Below are 14,603 nucleotides of genomic sequence, written 5' to 3' on the forward strand. Positions count from 1 at the left end.
TGAGGGTGGTTTGTAGTTGCCGCTCAATATATCTCATGTTTGATGACTGATATGAGATGTGAAAGTCGTCGACATACAGCCCATTCACAACAGTGAGAGGGAGTTGTTTAGTGATGATATTTATCTTTATACTGAAGAGTGTAACACTCAATACACAGCCTTGAGGGACTCCAAGTTCCTGTACAAAAGAACGGGAAAGTGTCGAACCCACACGAACTTGGAATCTCCTGTCCATTAAAAAATTTTTAATAAACATGGGTAGATGGCTACGTAACCCATATGTATGGAGGTCTCGCAAAACGCCATACCTCCATGTTGTGTCGTAAGCCTTCTCTATGTCAAAGAATATTGATACAAGATGTTGGCGGTTGAGAAAGGCTTCTCTGATAGATGTTTCAAGACGAATTAGGTGGTCTGTGGTGGAGTGCTGTCAATGGAACTCACACTGGGTGGGCGAGAGGAGATTGTTTGATTCAAGGAACCAAACAAGACGAGCATTAACCATCCTTTCTAATGTCTTACAGAGACAGTTCGAAAGGAAAGAGGCGATCGCTCTGCCCGAGTCTTGATGGCCAGGAAGGTGGAGGAACAAGCAGAAGTTCTAGATACCCGGCAAAAGCTTTCACCTAGAGTGTTGGCGATGTTCCGACATCAGTCACCTCCTGACCATCAGAGAGTAATATCGAGACGGGGACAGAATTGTAGTGCCCATTAACCTTTCGAATCCTTTCCCATATGATCTTGGTACTGGTGGTAGAAGATATGCTAATTGTAAACTTAATCCAAGATTCCTTCTGGCTTTGATGTCTTACCCACCTAGCATGTGCACGGCCCGTTGGAAAGCAACCCGGTTTGAAAGTGTGGGATATCTACGAAAAGTATCCCAGGCCCGCTTTTGAGCCTTCCGTGCTAAGTGGCAAGCAGGATTCCACCACGGACGAGGATATCATGGAAAACGTGTCGAGGTTTTAGGAATACACTGAGCAGCTGCATGTGTAATACAGTCAGTTACCGCTGCTACACAGTCCTCTATTGATGGCTGATTTACGATGGCAGGATCAAGTTTTGCGAGAGCAGTGAAAGTGGACCTGTCTGCCTGATCCAGCTTCCACCTGGGCACGTGGGTAGGATGGCATCGACCACGGCCAGTCTCTCTCAAAAGGATCGGAAAATGATCATTGCCTAGTGGATTACTGTCAACCCTCCATGAAAAATGGGAGAATAATGAAGGGGAGCAAACTGAGAGATCAATAGCAGTAAAGGACTGACTAGGTGCATGAAAGTAAGTGGAAGAACCAGTATTGAAAAGAGAAAGATTGTGATCAGAGAGCATCCGCTCTACAGATCGGATGCCCCTCCCATCAATAATAGCACTTCCCCAGAGGGGATGATGTCCATTAAAATCCCCTAGGATTAGAAATGGAGATGGCAACTGTTCAACGAGAGCATCAAGATCTGATTGATCATATGTCTCCCCAAGGGACAGGTACAGAGAACAAACAGTGATGGTATGACCCAAGGAAACATGGATGGCTACAGCCTCCAAGGGTGTGTTGAGTGAAAAGACAGGGTGGGCACGTGTTGATCAACCAACAGTGCCACCCCTCCATGTACTCGACCATCACACAACCTGTCATTTCTGTACAGAGAAAACTGCCGAATGGAGACAGTTTTTCTTGTAAAGAAAGACAAACAGGATGGTAGGAAGCAATCAGCGTTTTGATATCATCCAGATTAGAACATAAACCTCGACAGTTCCATTGTATCAAGGTGGCCATTTTTAAGAACGGGTAGGTGAAGTGGCTGGAGAACCCTTCGGTTTACGACCACGTCTTTTTTCTTTACTGTCTTTAGTCGGAGGAGGTCTATCAACCTCCATGGATCCTGCTCTGGGTCGGGTGGGCAGGTTTTTGTTATTGGAAGGGGAATACAGTGACTGAGGACATGAACGAATAATTGTTTTGTCTCTTGTGGTGGGAGAAAAAGATGTATCAGAAGAAATGCCTGTATTTGAAACTGAAGGACGTGGATCTTGAGGTTTGTTGGAAGGTATGGGAGGAACAGAGATGGGTGTGGAAGTCGATTCATCAACCTTTTTAACCACGGAGGTCAAAAGGCTTTTCATTTGTTTTGAAAACGATTCTCTTGGAGGCACAGAGAGATCTGTCTGCACTCCCACTGTACTTGTGGAATGAAGTGCAGCAGCATATGTCCGAGATGGAGTTGTGGACAGCAATTTCCGAGCCTCAGGATAACTAATGTTAAGTGTCGTTTTCAAACGCTGCACCTCTTTTTCCTCCAACCATTTTGGGCAAGAATGAAAGTAAGAGGGGTGAGAACCATTGCAGTTTATGCAATGTGGGTTCATGTCACAGTCATAGGCATCGTGGTCCTTGCCTCCACAACGAGCACATGTCAGGGAACCACGACAAGATGTCTTTGAGTGACAAGATCTCTGACATTGGAAACATCGAAGAGGGTTTGGTATGTATGGCCGAACCCTGCAAATGAGATAACCTGCCTTGATGGTGGCAGGCGCACGTGGTGAAGTAAATGTTAAAACGAGGGTATTTGTTGGCAGTGTAACTCCATCTTTGCGAGTGGAGATGCCTCACTGCAGAAACTCCTTGAGTGGAGAGACCAGCGAGAATCTCTGATTCGGGAACGTTCTTCAAATCCCTTTCAACAATAACTCCTCATGAAGAATTCAAGGTAGCATGGGGTGTAACCTCAATAGGTATATCCTCAACTGCCTTTGAATTCAAGAGGAGTTCACTGTGTTGGGATGTAGATGTTTCAACCAATATGTCACCAGATCGAAATTTCTTTACTGACTTTGGAGAGCCAGCAAGTCCCTCTAGTCCCTTTTGAATAAAAAAAGGGGACATTTGCCCTAAAAGTTTTTCCGAAAGAGAATGTAATATAAGGAAATGAGGTACGTGTGTTACTGATGTTGAAGATTGCTGTTCTGAGTATTCAAGAGGTGGTCGCTTACCCACTGACTGTTTTTTTACAATTTTATTTAAATTTTTTGGAGGATCCATAGGAAAAAGAAAAAAGTTTGGTACCTACTGACCCCACCCACCATGGAGCCCTACAAGGGGATGCACTAGAAAGTCATGCAAGGACAATGCAGCAAGGCCAGGGTTTCGTGAGCACTATACCCAAACACCAGCATCAGGCACAATGTCCACAACACCCGTTGAGAACTTCCAACACTGGTACTTGGTTGACTCCAGGAATTCGAGGCCAAAGTGGTGTGTTAGGGTTGGACCCCTCAACTACCAGGATCCTCTCCTCCCCTTCATGGGTCGCCACGCACGGCAAACACATGGGTGGATGTTTAGATCCCAGAGAAGGTAACCAGATAGAACAGAACCTTCCCTGGGAGGTCCCCTCACCACGTACAGGAATCCACACCGAGGAGTAAAAATGTAAAGACAAATGGTATGGGTATTAAAACTTTAATTAAAATGAAGTATAGAATGACATTTCGACCTTCTTAGATCATATTCAGGTTATCAGAGACATGCCAGCAACAGTCAGTTGCAAACTCTTTGTTAATCTGAAGATGATTTAAGAAGGTCAAAACATTGTTCTGTACTTTATTTCAATCAAAGTTTTAATACCCATATCAGCTGTTTTTTAAAATACAAGATTCTAGTCAGGCAAAGGAACCACAAGAGATGAATAATGCATTAGGGAAGACTAGAATATAGTGAAAAGAACAGGGGAATTAAAGACAGAAAAAAAAAAAAAAAAGGAAGGTAGTCAACAAGAGTGCCAAATAGCCCACAATTCTTGGTCAAACAATCAGGTAAGGAAGATTGAAAGGCAAAATATAGTAAGACAATTTGATGGTAGAGAGCAACGGATGGATCAGTGGACAAAACACATTCTCATTGTTACACAGAGAGCAAAAGGTCAAAACAAATGGGATAATGGATGGGGTGTGCAGTCAGAGAAACCTGAATGGCAAGTAAGGGACTAAAGTCCACAAATGAAGATGAAAGAATGACACTTCAAGATGAAAGAAAGACATAAGGATAAAGCAGGAATGACCACAACAGATGAAGTTTCCTGGATGTCAGTTAGTGAAGAAGAAACCAGAACCAAGCCAGCAATAAAGGCACTACAAATAGGATCTAGCAAAAAGTGTTAAGAATGTGCAAGAAAGTGGCAGACTTCATCTGATACCTGTCTGCAATGTATGTCACAAGGGAGAAGGCAGCAAAGAGGAGGATAAACATATAGAAACAGATTAGAACAGTCTTTGCTGATAACATCCACTGCAAGAGCTGTTGGGTGTAATATCATGGGCCAGAAGAGAGGGAATTTGGTATTAATAGTGGTTAAAGCACCAATTACTAAAATGCCCAACTGGGAATAAATCTAATGAAATACCTGATAATGCAGTGAATACTCCATAGAAAGAATTGCATAGTTGAGAGAGTTCTACCTCCAAGATCAAAATACTTGTGACATGACATGCTGTCAGACAAAACTGATGTGAATGGGCTGAAAACATAAAAGTCCAATATGCTAAAGCAAATATCCATGGAGTGAGTCCCACTGTGATGACTGACATGGAAAATGTTGGAGTAGCTGATAACCAATTAATCCACTAGCCAAGATAGGAAATAAAAAAAATCTTCACAAGAGAAAATCCAAGAGACGATGGAATTGTACAAAAATTCACCCCATCCTATAAGAGATTCATCAACGAAGTGATAGAAATCCATACCAGGGATGCAACAGTAGGATGCTGGCTGCAATGATGGAAAAATTGAGCCAACAAGACAGGTCCTTGAAAAGAGGTGACAATGTCTCAAGAGACATTCCATTGGTAAATCAAAATCCACTGAATAAGTCTCAGGAAAGTCCAGCACAGAGGGACAAGATATTCCACACCAGAGAATTCCCAAAAGAGATAGAACTACTCATACAAGAAAGTATGGGTGAAGAAAGAGTCAAGGTGACTAGATAGTCCATGTTCTGAGATGAATTAGGAAAGGTTAAGTCTGACTTATTTGAGAACTTAAATTCCAAAACAGACCAAGTACTGAGTCATAGTCAGAAATAATTCGAAAAACTTGATCAGCCAAACTAACAAAACCTCTTTCAGAGAAGAAATGACACAGTCATGAAAAAGGTCTCTGAAAAAAAGTGAGGAGGAGCCTGCCATCCAAGTAATAATAAAAATAAAGCCCAAGATTGTGGACATGGAAAGCAAACACTCCCATGACTCAGCTGAAAATATAAGGAGCTAAAATGATGCCAAAGAGAAGAGATTGAGACTGGTATACCTGGTCTTGGTGAATAAAATGAAGGAAATAACATGAAGATAGGATATCTGAGACATTGATCTTGATGATACATAATCAGGGGAAAATAACCAATGGAGATGATGAAATGTCTCCATCTTGAATTTATGGTGGTTGAGAGAAGAAATGTTTGTGATGGGATGCTAGTCCCCAGTCTTTTTTAGTGATAATAAAAATGCAAGAATAAAATGCTGGAAAATAGGAAAATGAACCTTTTAACCTGTATGTCCAAAAGATCCAATATTGTGGCCTTGTGATGCAGAAGATGCTTTGGATGATAAGAAGGAAGAAAATCACAAGAGGACGGAAGAAAAAGAATTATCAAGTGAAGAAAAAAAGTCATGTGTTTCAACTTAAATGATCCTTTATGGACCTTTGGATTAGATGTGCCCCTAGAGGGCCTTACCCAACTGGGTAAAAAGAAAGGAAGTTGCTGGCAGGTCATGCAAGAAATAGAGAGAGAAAGATGGAGGGTTTATGGGGTCTAGATATAGGAGTGGACTCACAAAACTGAGGGATAGGAAACCAAGGAAAAGGAAGACTAGAGGAAGACAGTCTTGATCCAAGTCTCCAAAGCTTTAGGAACATCTCTGAAAACTTCAGGGTGAATAAAAAAAGCCAGAAAGAGGTAAGTACGGAAATACAAACATAAGAGAGAAGAGCATCACGTCTCAGATGAATGAAAAATGCAGTAACAAGGCAAAAGACAAAACCCTGACCAAAGTATTAAAAAAAAACATCTTAAACCCTCAGAGAAACTATCAAGATCATGATGTAGGACTTCAGATATGAGGATAGGTAATAAAAATGTAACTAGTGCAAATTTGAGAAGTGGAAAGAGCTGATCAGTCATAATCGTTGTAACGAATTTCAGAAAGAGGAAAACACTTCAGATGCAGGAATGGGAAGATGAGACAATAAAGGCATCAAAGAGTCAACAACATGATGAACTACAGTAGTAACATTTTCAATAGTCAATGAACTACCAGTGGTCATAAACAAAGCAGAAGCAGTGTTAGTACCATTACCAGAACTTTGGAAGGACAAAGACAGTACAAAGGATAAGAACAAGAATGGGTCATTGTCCCATTGGTAGAGGGCTGTTGTCAGATGACAACTACATGATGTACTGTCAAAGTTTTTACACATCTTAGGTGAAAGATTGTTCAAGGCTAGTGGCATGCACAATCTTTCACAGGTAGACACATAAGGAGCAGCTACTTTGTGAAGAGGTAAGAATATTATTTCTGAAGTCTACAATACTGACAAAGTGCTGTTACCAGTAATTGTACAAAGTACATGTAAAAATACTTACATCAAACAGTTCTTCAGCATTAAAGTTGGGTTGTACAAGATTTTCCTTTTCAGAATTCTCTTCTGCTAAAGAAATATCTCCCAGCTGAACTTCATTTTGTGACAATGTAATGTATCTTAGATCCGGAAGTGAAGAACTGCGTAAGTGTGGCAGATGCACACTGCTTACAAAGGTAACACTTGGTACAATAGTAGCTTCTTTAACTTCAGTCACATCTGTACACATACAAATATTTCTATTCTCTTCCTTCTCCTTTTGAGAGCAATCTTCATCAGTCCTATGCACAAGAACACCTAAATTTCCCATACTGATATTTTTATCCTTAGCAATTTTATATTCCACAGAACTTGCAGAATTTGTTTCCAAATCTAACTTATCATATAACACTTCATAATCTTGTTTATTTTGATCAAATAAGCTAAAATTTTCTTCTTGTAGTACAAGAACTTTAAGAGGTTCATTAGTCAGTCCTGTTACATTAGGCACTACTTCAGACATAGCACCTTCAACATCTTCCTTAATACCCATTGTTTTAGAAATTTTACTATCTTCACAAACATTTTTTTCTACAATGGTGTTTCCTTCCAAAATATTTTTTGAAACTGGTTCAACTAAACAAGTTTGTTCAGTTTGTGGAATAACACTATCTTCACAAACATTTTTTTCTACAATGGTGTTTCCTTCCAAAATATTTTTTGAAACTGGTTCAACTAAACAAGTTTGTTCAGTTTGTGGAATGACATTTGAGCTTTCATCAGTCAACATCTGGTTCAGTTTTAAAGGTAAATTTTTATTGGTAGGAAACAATGACAACATATCCAAAGTCATACCTAAATCTCCACTTAGATTTCTGTATTCTGGTACCTTCTCTTGGGAGTCTTGATCATATGTATAACAACTAGAATCTCCTTCACTTTTATCACATTCACTTACAAAGCCAGAAGTAAAAGAGCCTCCATCATCATAAACATACTTACTTTGACTGTCCATTTCAAATAAGCATCTTTCTTTGGAATCATCTGCACCATTTGCAGTAATGTGCAAGTCCATATCAGCAGTATTTAAGTCATCAACCTTAAGATCAACATTCTTTTGTAACATAACATTTTTTGAAAAATTTATCCAAGTCAGGTAATTCTCAGTCAGACTTCCAACATCTTCTTGCTTACTCATATTTTCAGAGTTATATTTGTATAACTGTAAAACAGATGATGAAACTGAGCCAACATTCCCATCCATACACTCTGCTTCTTTCATTTTTAGTTCTTTATCTAGCCTATGAACATCCAAATATTCTATTCCTTGTTCACTGCCACAAACTTCTTTAATTTGGTCAAAGTTTGTTTGATAATTTGTGAATATAATATCTTGCTTGTCTCTCTGCTCAGTAGCTTGAGACATTGTTTCATCTACATTACCATTTTCAAGTTCTTTATCATAACTACTTGTTTCTTCAACTTGACATTCTGGTAACATATCAAAATAAGGACCAACACAATCATCTACAAAATCATTGTCATCAGTAGTTGAATTGACAACATAATTTGCAACCAAAGTGGATTCTGAATTAGTATTATTCTCATCATTATCCAATGATTGTGAAACACTTTCAGCATTATATGTATCTTGTTCTTCACTGCTATATGACTCAAATGTATCCTTATAATTCACATCACTTTTAGAAGTGGAAAGAAGGAAAAAGCTATTGCAAGTTTCCTGGTGTGTTCCTTCTAAGGGTTTACTGAACTCATCAAAAACAGTTATCATAGGTACACTTAGACTTCTCTGTTTCTGAGGGATAATCTCAGTGACTTGGTTTACTTTAGACTGTATTTCTGTTACTTGTCTAGTGCTATTTCTTGAAATATCATCATAAGAACTTTCAGAAATTACATTTCTAACATTTTCTGAAAAGTCATGCCCATCAACAACTCTTGTACAATTACTCCCAGTGACCATCTTTATGTTATCTTGTTCACTGTGATCCATTTGAAGTATTTCTGAACTTAAGGATGAGTTAGTTTGAATTTTACTCAATCTACTTTTCTCTTCATTTGTCACATTAGACTGACAAAGAAGCTCACTCTTATCTTCTACTTGTGCTGTTGTTTCTTGCTGTGGTACTTGTAAGCTGTTATAACCATCTCTAGTTATACGTAAATCCTCCTCATTTATTACAGCATGTCTTTTCATGTTTGTCTGAATGTCTTCTTCTGCATAGTACATATTGTAAGAATCATCTTTCAAAGGATTTTCATACTGATTTTTTTCTGAGGTATTATCACCAAAATTCTCACCACTGAGCATATTGTTTGTTAAATTTGCTTTATAATTTTCTTCAAAACTTCTTCCTATGTGTAAGTCTTTGTAAGTGAACTTACCACTTTTTGCTAGATTATCTTCATATTTTTTACCTGTTTCATTATTTACTTTTTGATCACTTTCCTTGTCAGAATAGTTTTTAACTTTTTCAATTTCAACAAAATAGCTTTCCTTAATAGTATCTGGACTTCTAGTGGTTTCACTTAAAACACTGGCTTCGCTAAGAGCTCTAAGAAGTGTGGATGATGGTTTTTGCCACTGACTTCTGCACAGTTTGGGTACACTGACAGGTGCTGATACTGGTCTACTAAATATTATGACACCATCTGATGGAGTAGTAGATTCCATCTGAGATGCTGTTTCTTGTAAAGGTAAATTTGCTAAAGCATTGACTACTGATAATTTGCTCCATTTTGATCTAGATGAAGAAATACCACCATACAGAGATTCTATGTTGCTATCACTGTAGTTTTGTTTTTCAAAATTTACCATAACTTCAGGAGTTTCTCTTTGTGAAGCATCTTTATATACAGATCGTATGAAATCATCTTTTAATAAATGTGGAAACAAACAATTCTTCATCTCTCCACTCTTTAACTTCATTTTTTCTTCTTCATAAGCTTTACATAGTTTTGTTTGTAATCTAGCTCTCAACTTTTCAGTGTAATTTTTTAAACTTGTTTGAGAATCAACATGATTTTCTTTTTCTTCTGTTACACATAATTCTGTAGGATTTTCAGACTTTCTTGCCTTCATCTGCTCATATATTTCTTTTTGTTCCATATAGTTTTGTTGCTGAATGGCTTCTAAACCTGACAAATATTCTCTTTCCTTCTCATATTGTTCTTTATTGAACATCTTATCTACAGATCGGGGTTCATTAATAAAATATATTTCTTTGTCTAATATATCTCTCTCTGCATTTATTTTGTTAAGATGAGCTTGGTTTCTTCTTGCCAGAAACTCTTGTATTAAAGAATTCTGTGCAGGTTTGGATAGTTCATTTTGCTCCAAAATTTTTGTTTTATCTTTTGGTACTCCACCTAACTGCCTTGTACTACAGTTTACTGAATACCAATGATATAAACCAGGATTCATCACATTTTCTTTTTCTTGTTTATTACTTCCTTGTAGTTTATCAACTAACTCATGAAATTGAGCATAACTTTGCTTAAAGTTTGGTTCTTGATATTCATATTTTACTTTATTTACTTCTGGTTTATGAACATATGGAAAAACTTCCTTTTTAACTTTGTTTTCATATAAAATTAGATTTTTCCAACCTTCTCTATCTCTGTTTATTCGCTCTATTTTCTGTTTTTCCAAAAGCTGCAAATGCTTTTTACTGGCATTTTCACTACTGTTAGCCTCATTCTTTTGCTTTTTACAAAATACCAAATTCTTTTGACTCTGAAAATCACTGTTCTTTTTCTGCAGAGTCTTTGGCTTCTTTAGTGCAATAGAATTTCCATATTTTGCTGCTGGCCCAGTGATTTTAACTTTGTTTTCTCTCTCCCCCCTTGGTTGAAGAGTAGGAACAGCAGGAAATATTCTTGGTTTTTCAGAGTTATGGATAACAGTGTGACTAAATTCTTCTTGATACTGCAAGTCTGTTAGGAATTTTCTAATCCTCTTAAAAATGAATGGTTTTCTTAGAATGACATTAATTGAAGGACGGTCCCTTGGATTTCGTTTGAAGAGCTGATTTATTAAATTTCTTAAGTCATAGCTATAATGTGGAGGAACTGGAGGATATGATCCTCTTATTATTTTGAGGACCAAGTTTTTCATGTTTTTAGCTTCAAATGCATGTTTGAGTGTTGAGAGTTCATACAGAACACATCCCAATGCCCATATGTCACTCTTATTATTATATGGTTTATTGTCACAAATTTCTGGGGACAAATAATATGGTGTTCCGATACAAGTGCGAACAAGTTCTGCAGTACTATTTAGTATCCTAGCTATTCCAAAATCCCCTAGTTTTATCAGGCCTCCTTTCGTTAAGAAAATATTTTGAGACTTTATATCTCTATGCAGAATCTTACGATCATGCACATGCTTCAAAGCTAGGCAGATCTGAATAAACCAATCTATAATGGCATCTTCAGGAAATGGTATTCCATGTTGTTGCTTGATTCGTGAATAAAGATCTCCTCCATCACAATAGTCCATCACAATGTACAAGTTTCCATTCTCTTCAAAGGATTCTCGATATCCCACTATATTTGGATGCTTCATCTGAGATAAAACTGCCACTTCCTTTTGTGCTTCATCTCTTTCATCCTGAGACATCCTTGAAATATTTATCTCTTTAATAACAAATAACACATCACTTTCTTTCTCTTTCACAAGTAAAGCTGTTCCAAAAGATCCCTCTCCAATTTTTTTAATTTTTTTGTACTTTTCCATTGTAAATTTATAACAGCATCATAAAAACTTTCTAACACTGGAATGCCAGTTTTTCAGGACTTTACAGGTTATAAAACTCATAAGCTGTAAATGCATAAAAGCAAAAATAAGTAACATGAAAAGCGGTAAAAAAAGTGAATATTTAACGAGTTATACATATAAATTATGTAAATACATGATCTAGAAACAAAAAGAAATATATAGAAAAAATAAAAGTTCAAATGCTTTTATCAGTGATTTGATTTTGTTGATTTGCATTTTAAATCTGAACTTCAGGTACTCATAAAACTGCTAATTTAAGTTTTTGATACTAGTATAGAATTTCTCCAGTAACATATTAAATGTTACTGATGCATCCATTTGTAGTAGTTTGGTTGATAACTCAAGGTTATTACAATTCTTGATCGTAATGCTAATTACAATACCTACAATGTCATTATAGTTATACTTGTTTATTATCGTATGTGTGATCCTAATATACACAACTCATCATAATTTTGTAACATAAATTATTTGTTTATTAATTTTTTGATCGATAATTTTAACAGTGAAATTTTTAGCCTTGTGTCATAGAAGACTCATGTAATAATAACGAAAATATAATAGAAACAAAATATAATGTTTACAATGCGTAACGTTTTTTTATCGTATACTGGTGAAATTCTGTACAAGTACTAAGTTTTTTTACTATTAATATATTCAGTATTATAATTAGTAAACAGCTTAATTTCTACTCAGTTCTAGAGTTTAGGGAAGTAATAACAACTGTGAACTTACATACTTACCAAAAGTTTTAGAATGATATAACGATTTATAACTGTGAATTGCAACTTGTAACTGTTAAATTGTATAATGACATCAGTGAAGCTGAAGGCTTAACACAAACAGAAATTATTTTACATTACAAATGAGAATGACAGTGGCACCACACTACTTTATAAATGCAGTAAATATAGCATAAAGACCCAGTGCGATACTTTTCTGCATTGAAATTAACAGACATATTCAACACTAACATTCGGTGTGCTTGAAATTACTAATATGTTCTCAATAACAAGTAAAACATACAGCGATTACGAATTTTGAGAAACCTATTACAAACTACCACAAAACAATCACGCAGGGTATAATGTCACTTAAGCCGCCACCTATTGCATTGCTAGGCAAATGTAAAACGATTTTTGATTATATTGATAAGAGTGGTATGTCTGAAAGTCGGAAAGGAAATCTTAGGTTTAAGAATAAAATTTAAAACATTTAATAACCCAGCTTCTCTATAAGAAGTGAGTGAAAAATTATAACTCATTATAATGCAAGGACAGAAAGCGAGTTGGTGAATTTTTCTTCACTCTATTGTGGATTAATGTTTTTATGAACTATAATTAATTGTTAAGTTATTATGCGTTTCTTTGTTTGTCCGAGAAGTATTCCGCAGTCTTTAGACCAATTTTGACCAAACTTTTCAGGTTGATACATTGTTATAAAACAACAATTACACGGCCCCATCTTTCTTGGACCACATCCACAGCTAAAATATGATTGTTCAGTTACTAACTGCACAATCTCGGACTAATATTTATTCTTAAAATATTTTATTTTGAGTATTTATTTTAACTGTTTGTTTATATTTAAAATGTAAAATATTCACATTTTTTGTCAGATAAAAAGGCAAATAAAGCACAAGGTCAGTCCCTTAAAGTTGCAGGGGTATACCTGAAAACCCCTTGTTTTTCTCATGGTAAATTCTATGTTGGGTGTTCAAGTGCAAAGTAAATTACAAATGTCTTTATTTCTGCGCAGGAAGAAGGGAGAACTTCTGTTGTGGTCTATTAAGAATTATTGGGAGTATCAACAAACATTGAGATTGCATAGAGGAATTAGTGAAAAAAAAAGGGGAAAAAAGGAAAGCAACGGTAAGTTTAACAGTATTTCTATAACGTGGAATAAAGTAGGTGGGAAATAAAGTAGCTGTAAAGTGAATTATGTGTGAAGTAAACTATGCAGAGTAGCTTTGTGCGAAATTCCAAAACAAACAAACAAACAAATCTTATTGGTTAGAACCAACGCAATATATTTTATTTAAGACTATAATTTTTAATTTTATAAAATATTAAGTAAGATTAAGCACCTACGTTATTCTTAATTGTACCTTAAAGTAACAGTTAGTGAAAAACTTATTTGCAGGTCACTGTAATCATTTTATCTTATTCTCAGATCTAAAGCTCACTTTTTAAATTAATACTGTAGAAGTCAGAATTGCAGAGTGATGGCACGTACATTTATGTTGTGTCTGTTTCCTTTGAAAAGATAGTACTCACATTAACTATTCAGTTCCATCTTTCAGTTAATAATTGATCTTCATTAGATCTTAAAATAATTGTAATGGGGCAATTACTTCACACCTAACAATGGTGTGCTTCAATATGCTTGATCTTTTCATTTTCAGTGTTAGATATACATGGGTGATTTCTAAAGTGAAAGTATCACAGCTTGTATTTTGACAGCAGAGATACAGAAGCGTAATTTGGCTTGTTAAAGGTTTTCTAAATTAATTGAATTCGTCTGTGTTGACTTTGACTAAAAGGATACAGTTATCTAAAGCTATGGATACAACTGTGTTAATCAACAGTTATAGTGAGGATTTTAAAGTGAGAATTACATTCTTGTATTGTAATAACAGAATAGATGAGAATAATTTGTCTTGTTAAAGGGTGTATTTTGATAAAACAAAAGAAACAACTATTTAAATATCTGGATACAACTGTGATAACCAATAGTGTAATGAATATTTCCATATATGTTTGACTTGTTATTAATATCTTATTTTAAAACATCTTTATTGTGTTTTGTTTCTGAATTTCGCGCAAATCTGCGCTAGTCGTCCCTAATTTAGCAGTGTAAGGCTAGAGTGAAGACAGCTAGTCATCACCACCCACCGCCAATTCTTGGGCTACTCTTTTACCAACGAATAGTGGGATTGACCGTCACATTATAACGCCACCACGGCTGAAATGGCGAGTATGTTTGGTGCGACCGGGATTTGAACCCGCGACGCTCGAATTGCGAGTCAAACGCTTTAACACACTTGATCATGACGGGCCGGTGGCTTTGCCATAAGACTATATACGTACACGATAGTATAGAACGAGTTTATATATACTATAGTTAAAATCGGCCTGGCATGGCCAAGCGCGTAAGGCGTGCGAATCATAATCCGAGGGTGGCGGGTT

General features: G+C 36.4%; 1 protein-coding gene across 2 annotated transcripts in view; it reads right to left on the reverse strand.

Moving 5' to 3' along the window:
* The window catches only part of LOC143249195 (uncharacterized), a 32,905-nt gene extending 20,373 nt beyond the window's left edge, over window positions 1-12,532 (reverse strand). Inside the window, exons 1-2 of one of the 2 annotated variants that reach the window (XM_076498665.1) lie at window positions 12,159-12,532; window positions 6,640-11,457 (exon numbers count right to left, since the gene is read on the reverse strand). In XM_076498665.1, the coding sequence (XP_076354780.1) occupies window positions 6,640-11,373 (4,734 nt within the window). In that variant the 5' untranslated portion in view covers window positions 11,374-11,457; window positions 12,159-12,532. Of the gene's footprint in view, window positions 1-6,639; window positions 11,458-12,150 lie in introns of both variants that reach the window. The other variant, XM_076498672.1, reaches the window with a different exon arrangement.
* Window positions 12,533-14,603: the final 2,071 nt, after the last annotated feature.

Source organism: Tachypleus tridentatus, chromosome 1 (genome assembly GCF_004210375.1).
Source record: "Tachypleus tridentatus isolate NWPU-2018 chromosome 1, ASM421037v1, whole genome shotgun sequence".
Lineage (NCBI taxonomy): Eukaryota > Metazoa > Arthropoda > Merostomata > Xiphosura > Limulidae > Tachypleus > Tachypleus tridentatus.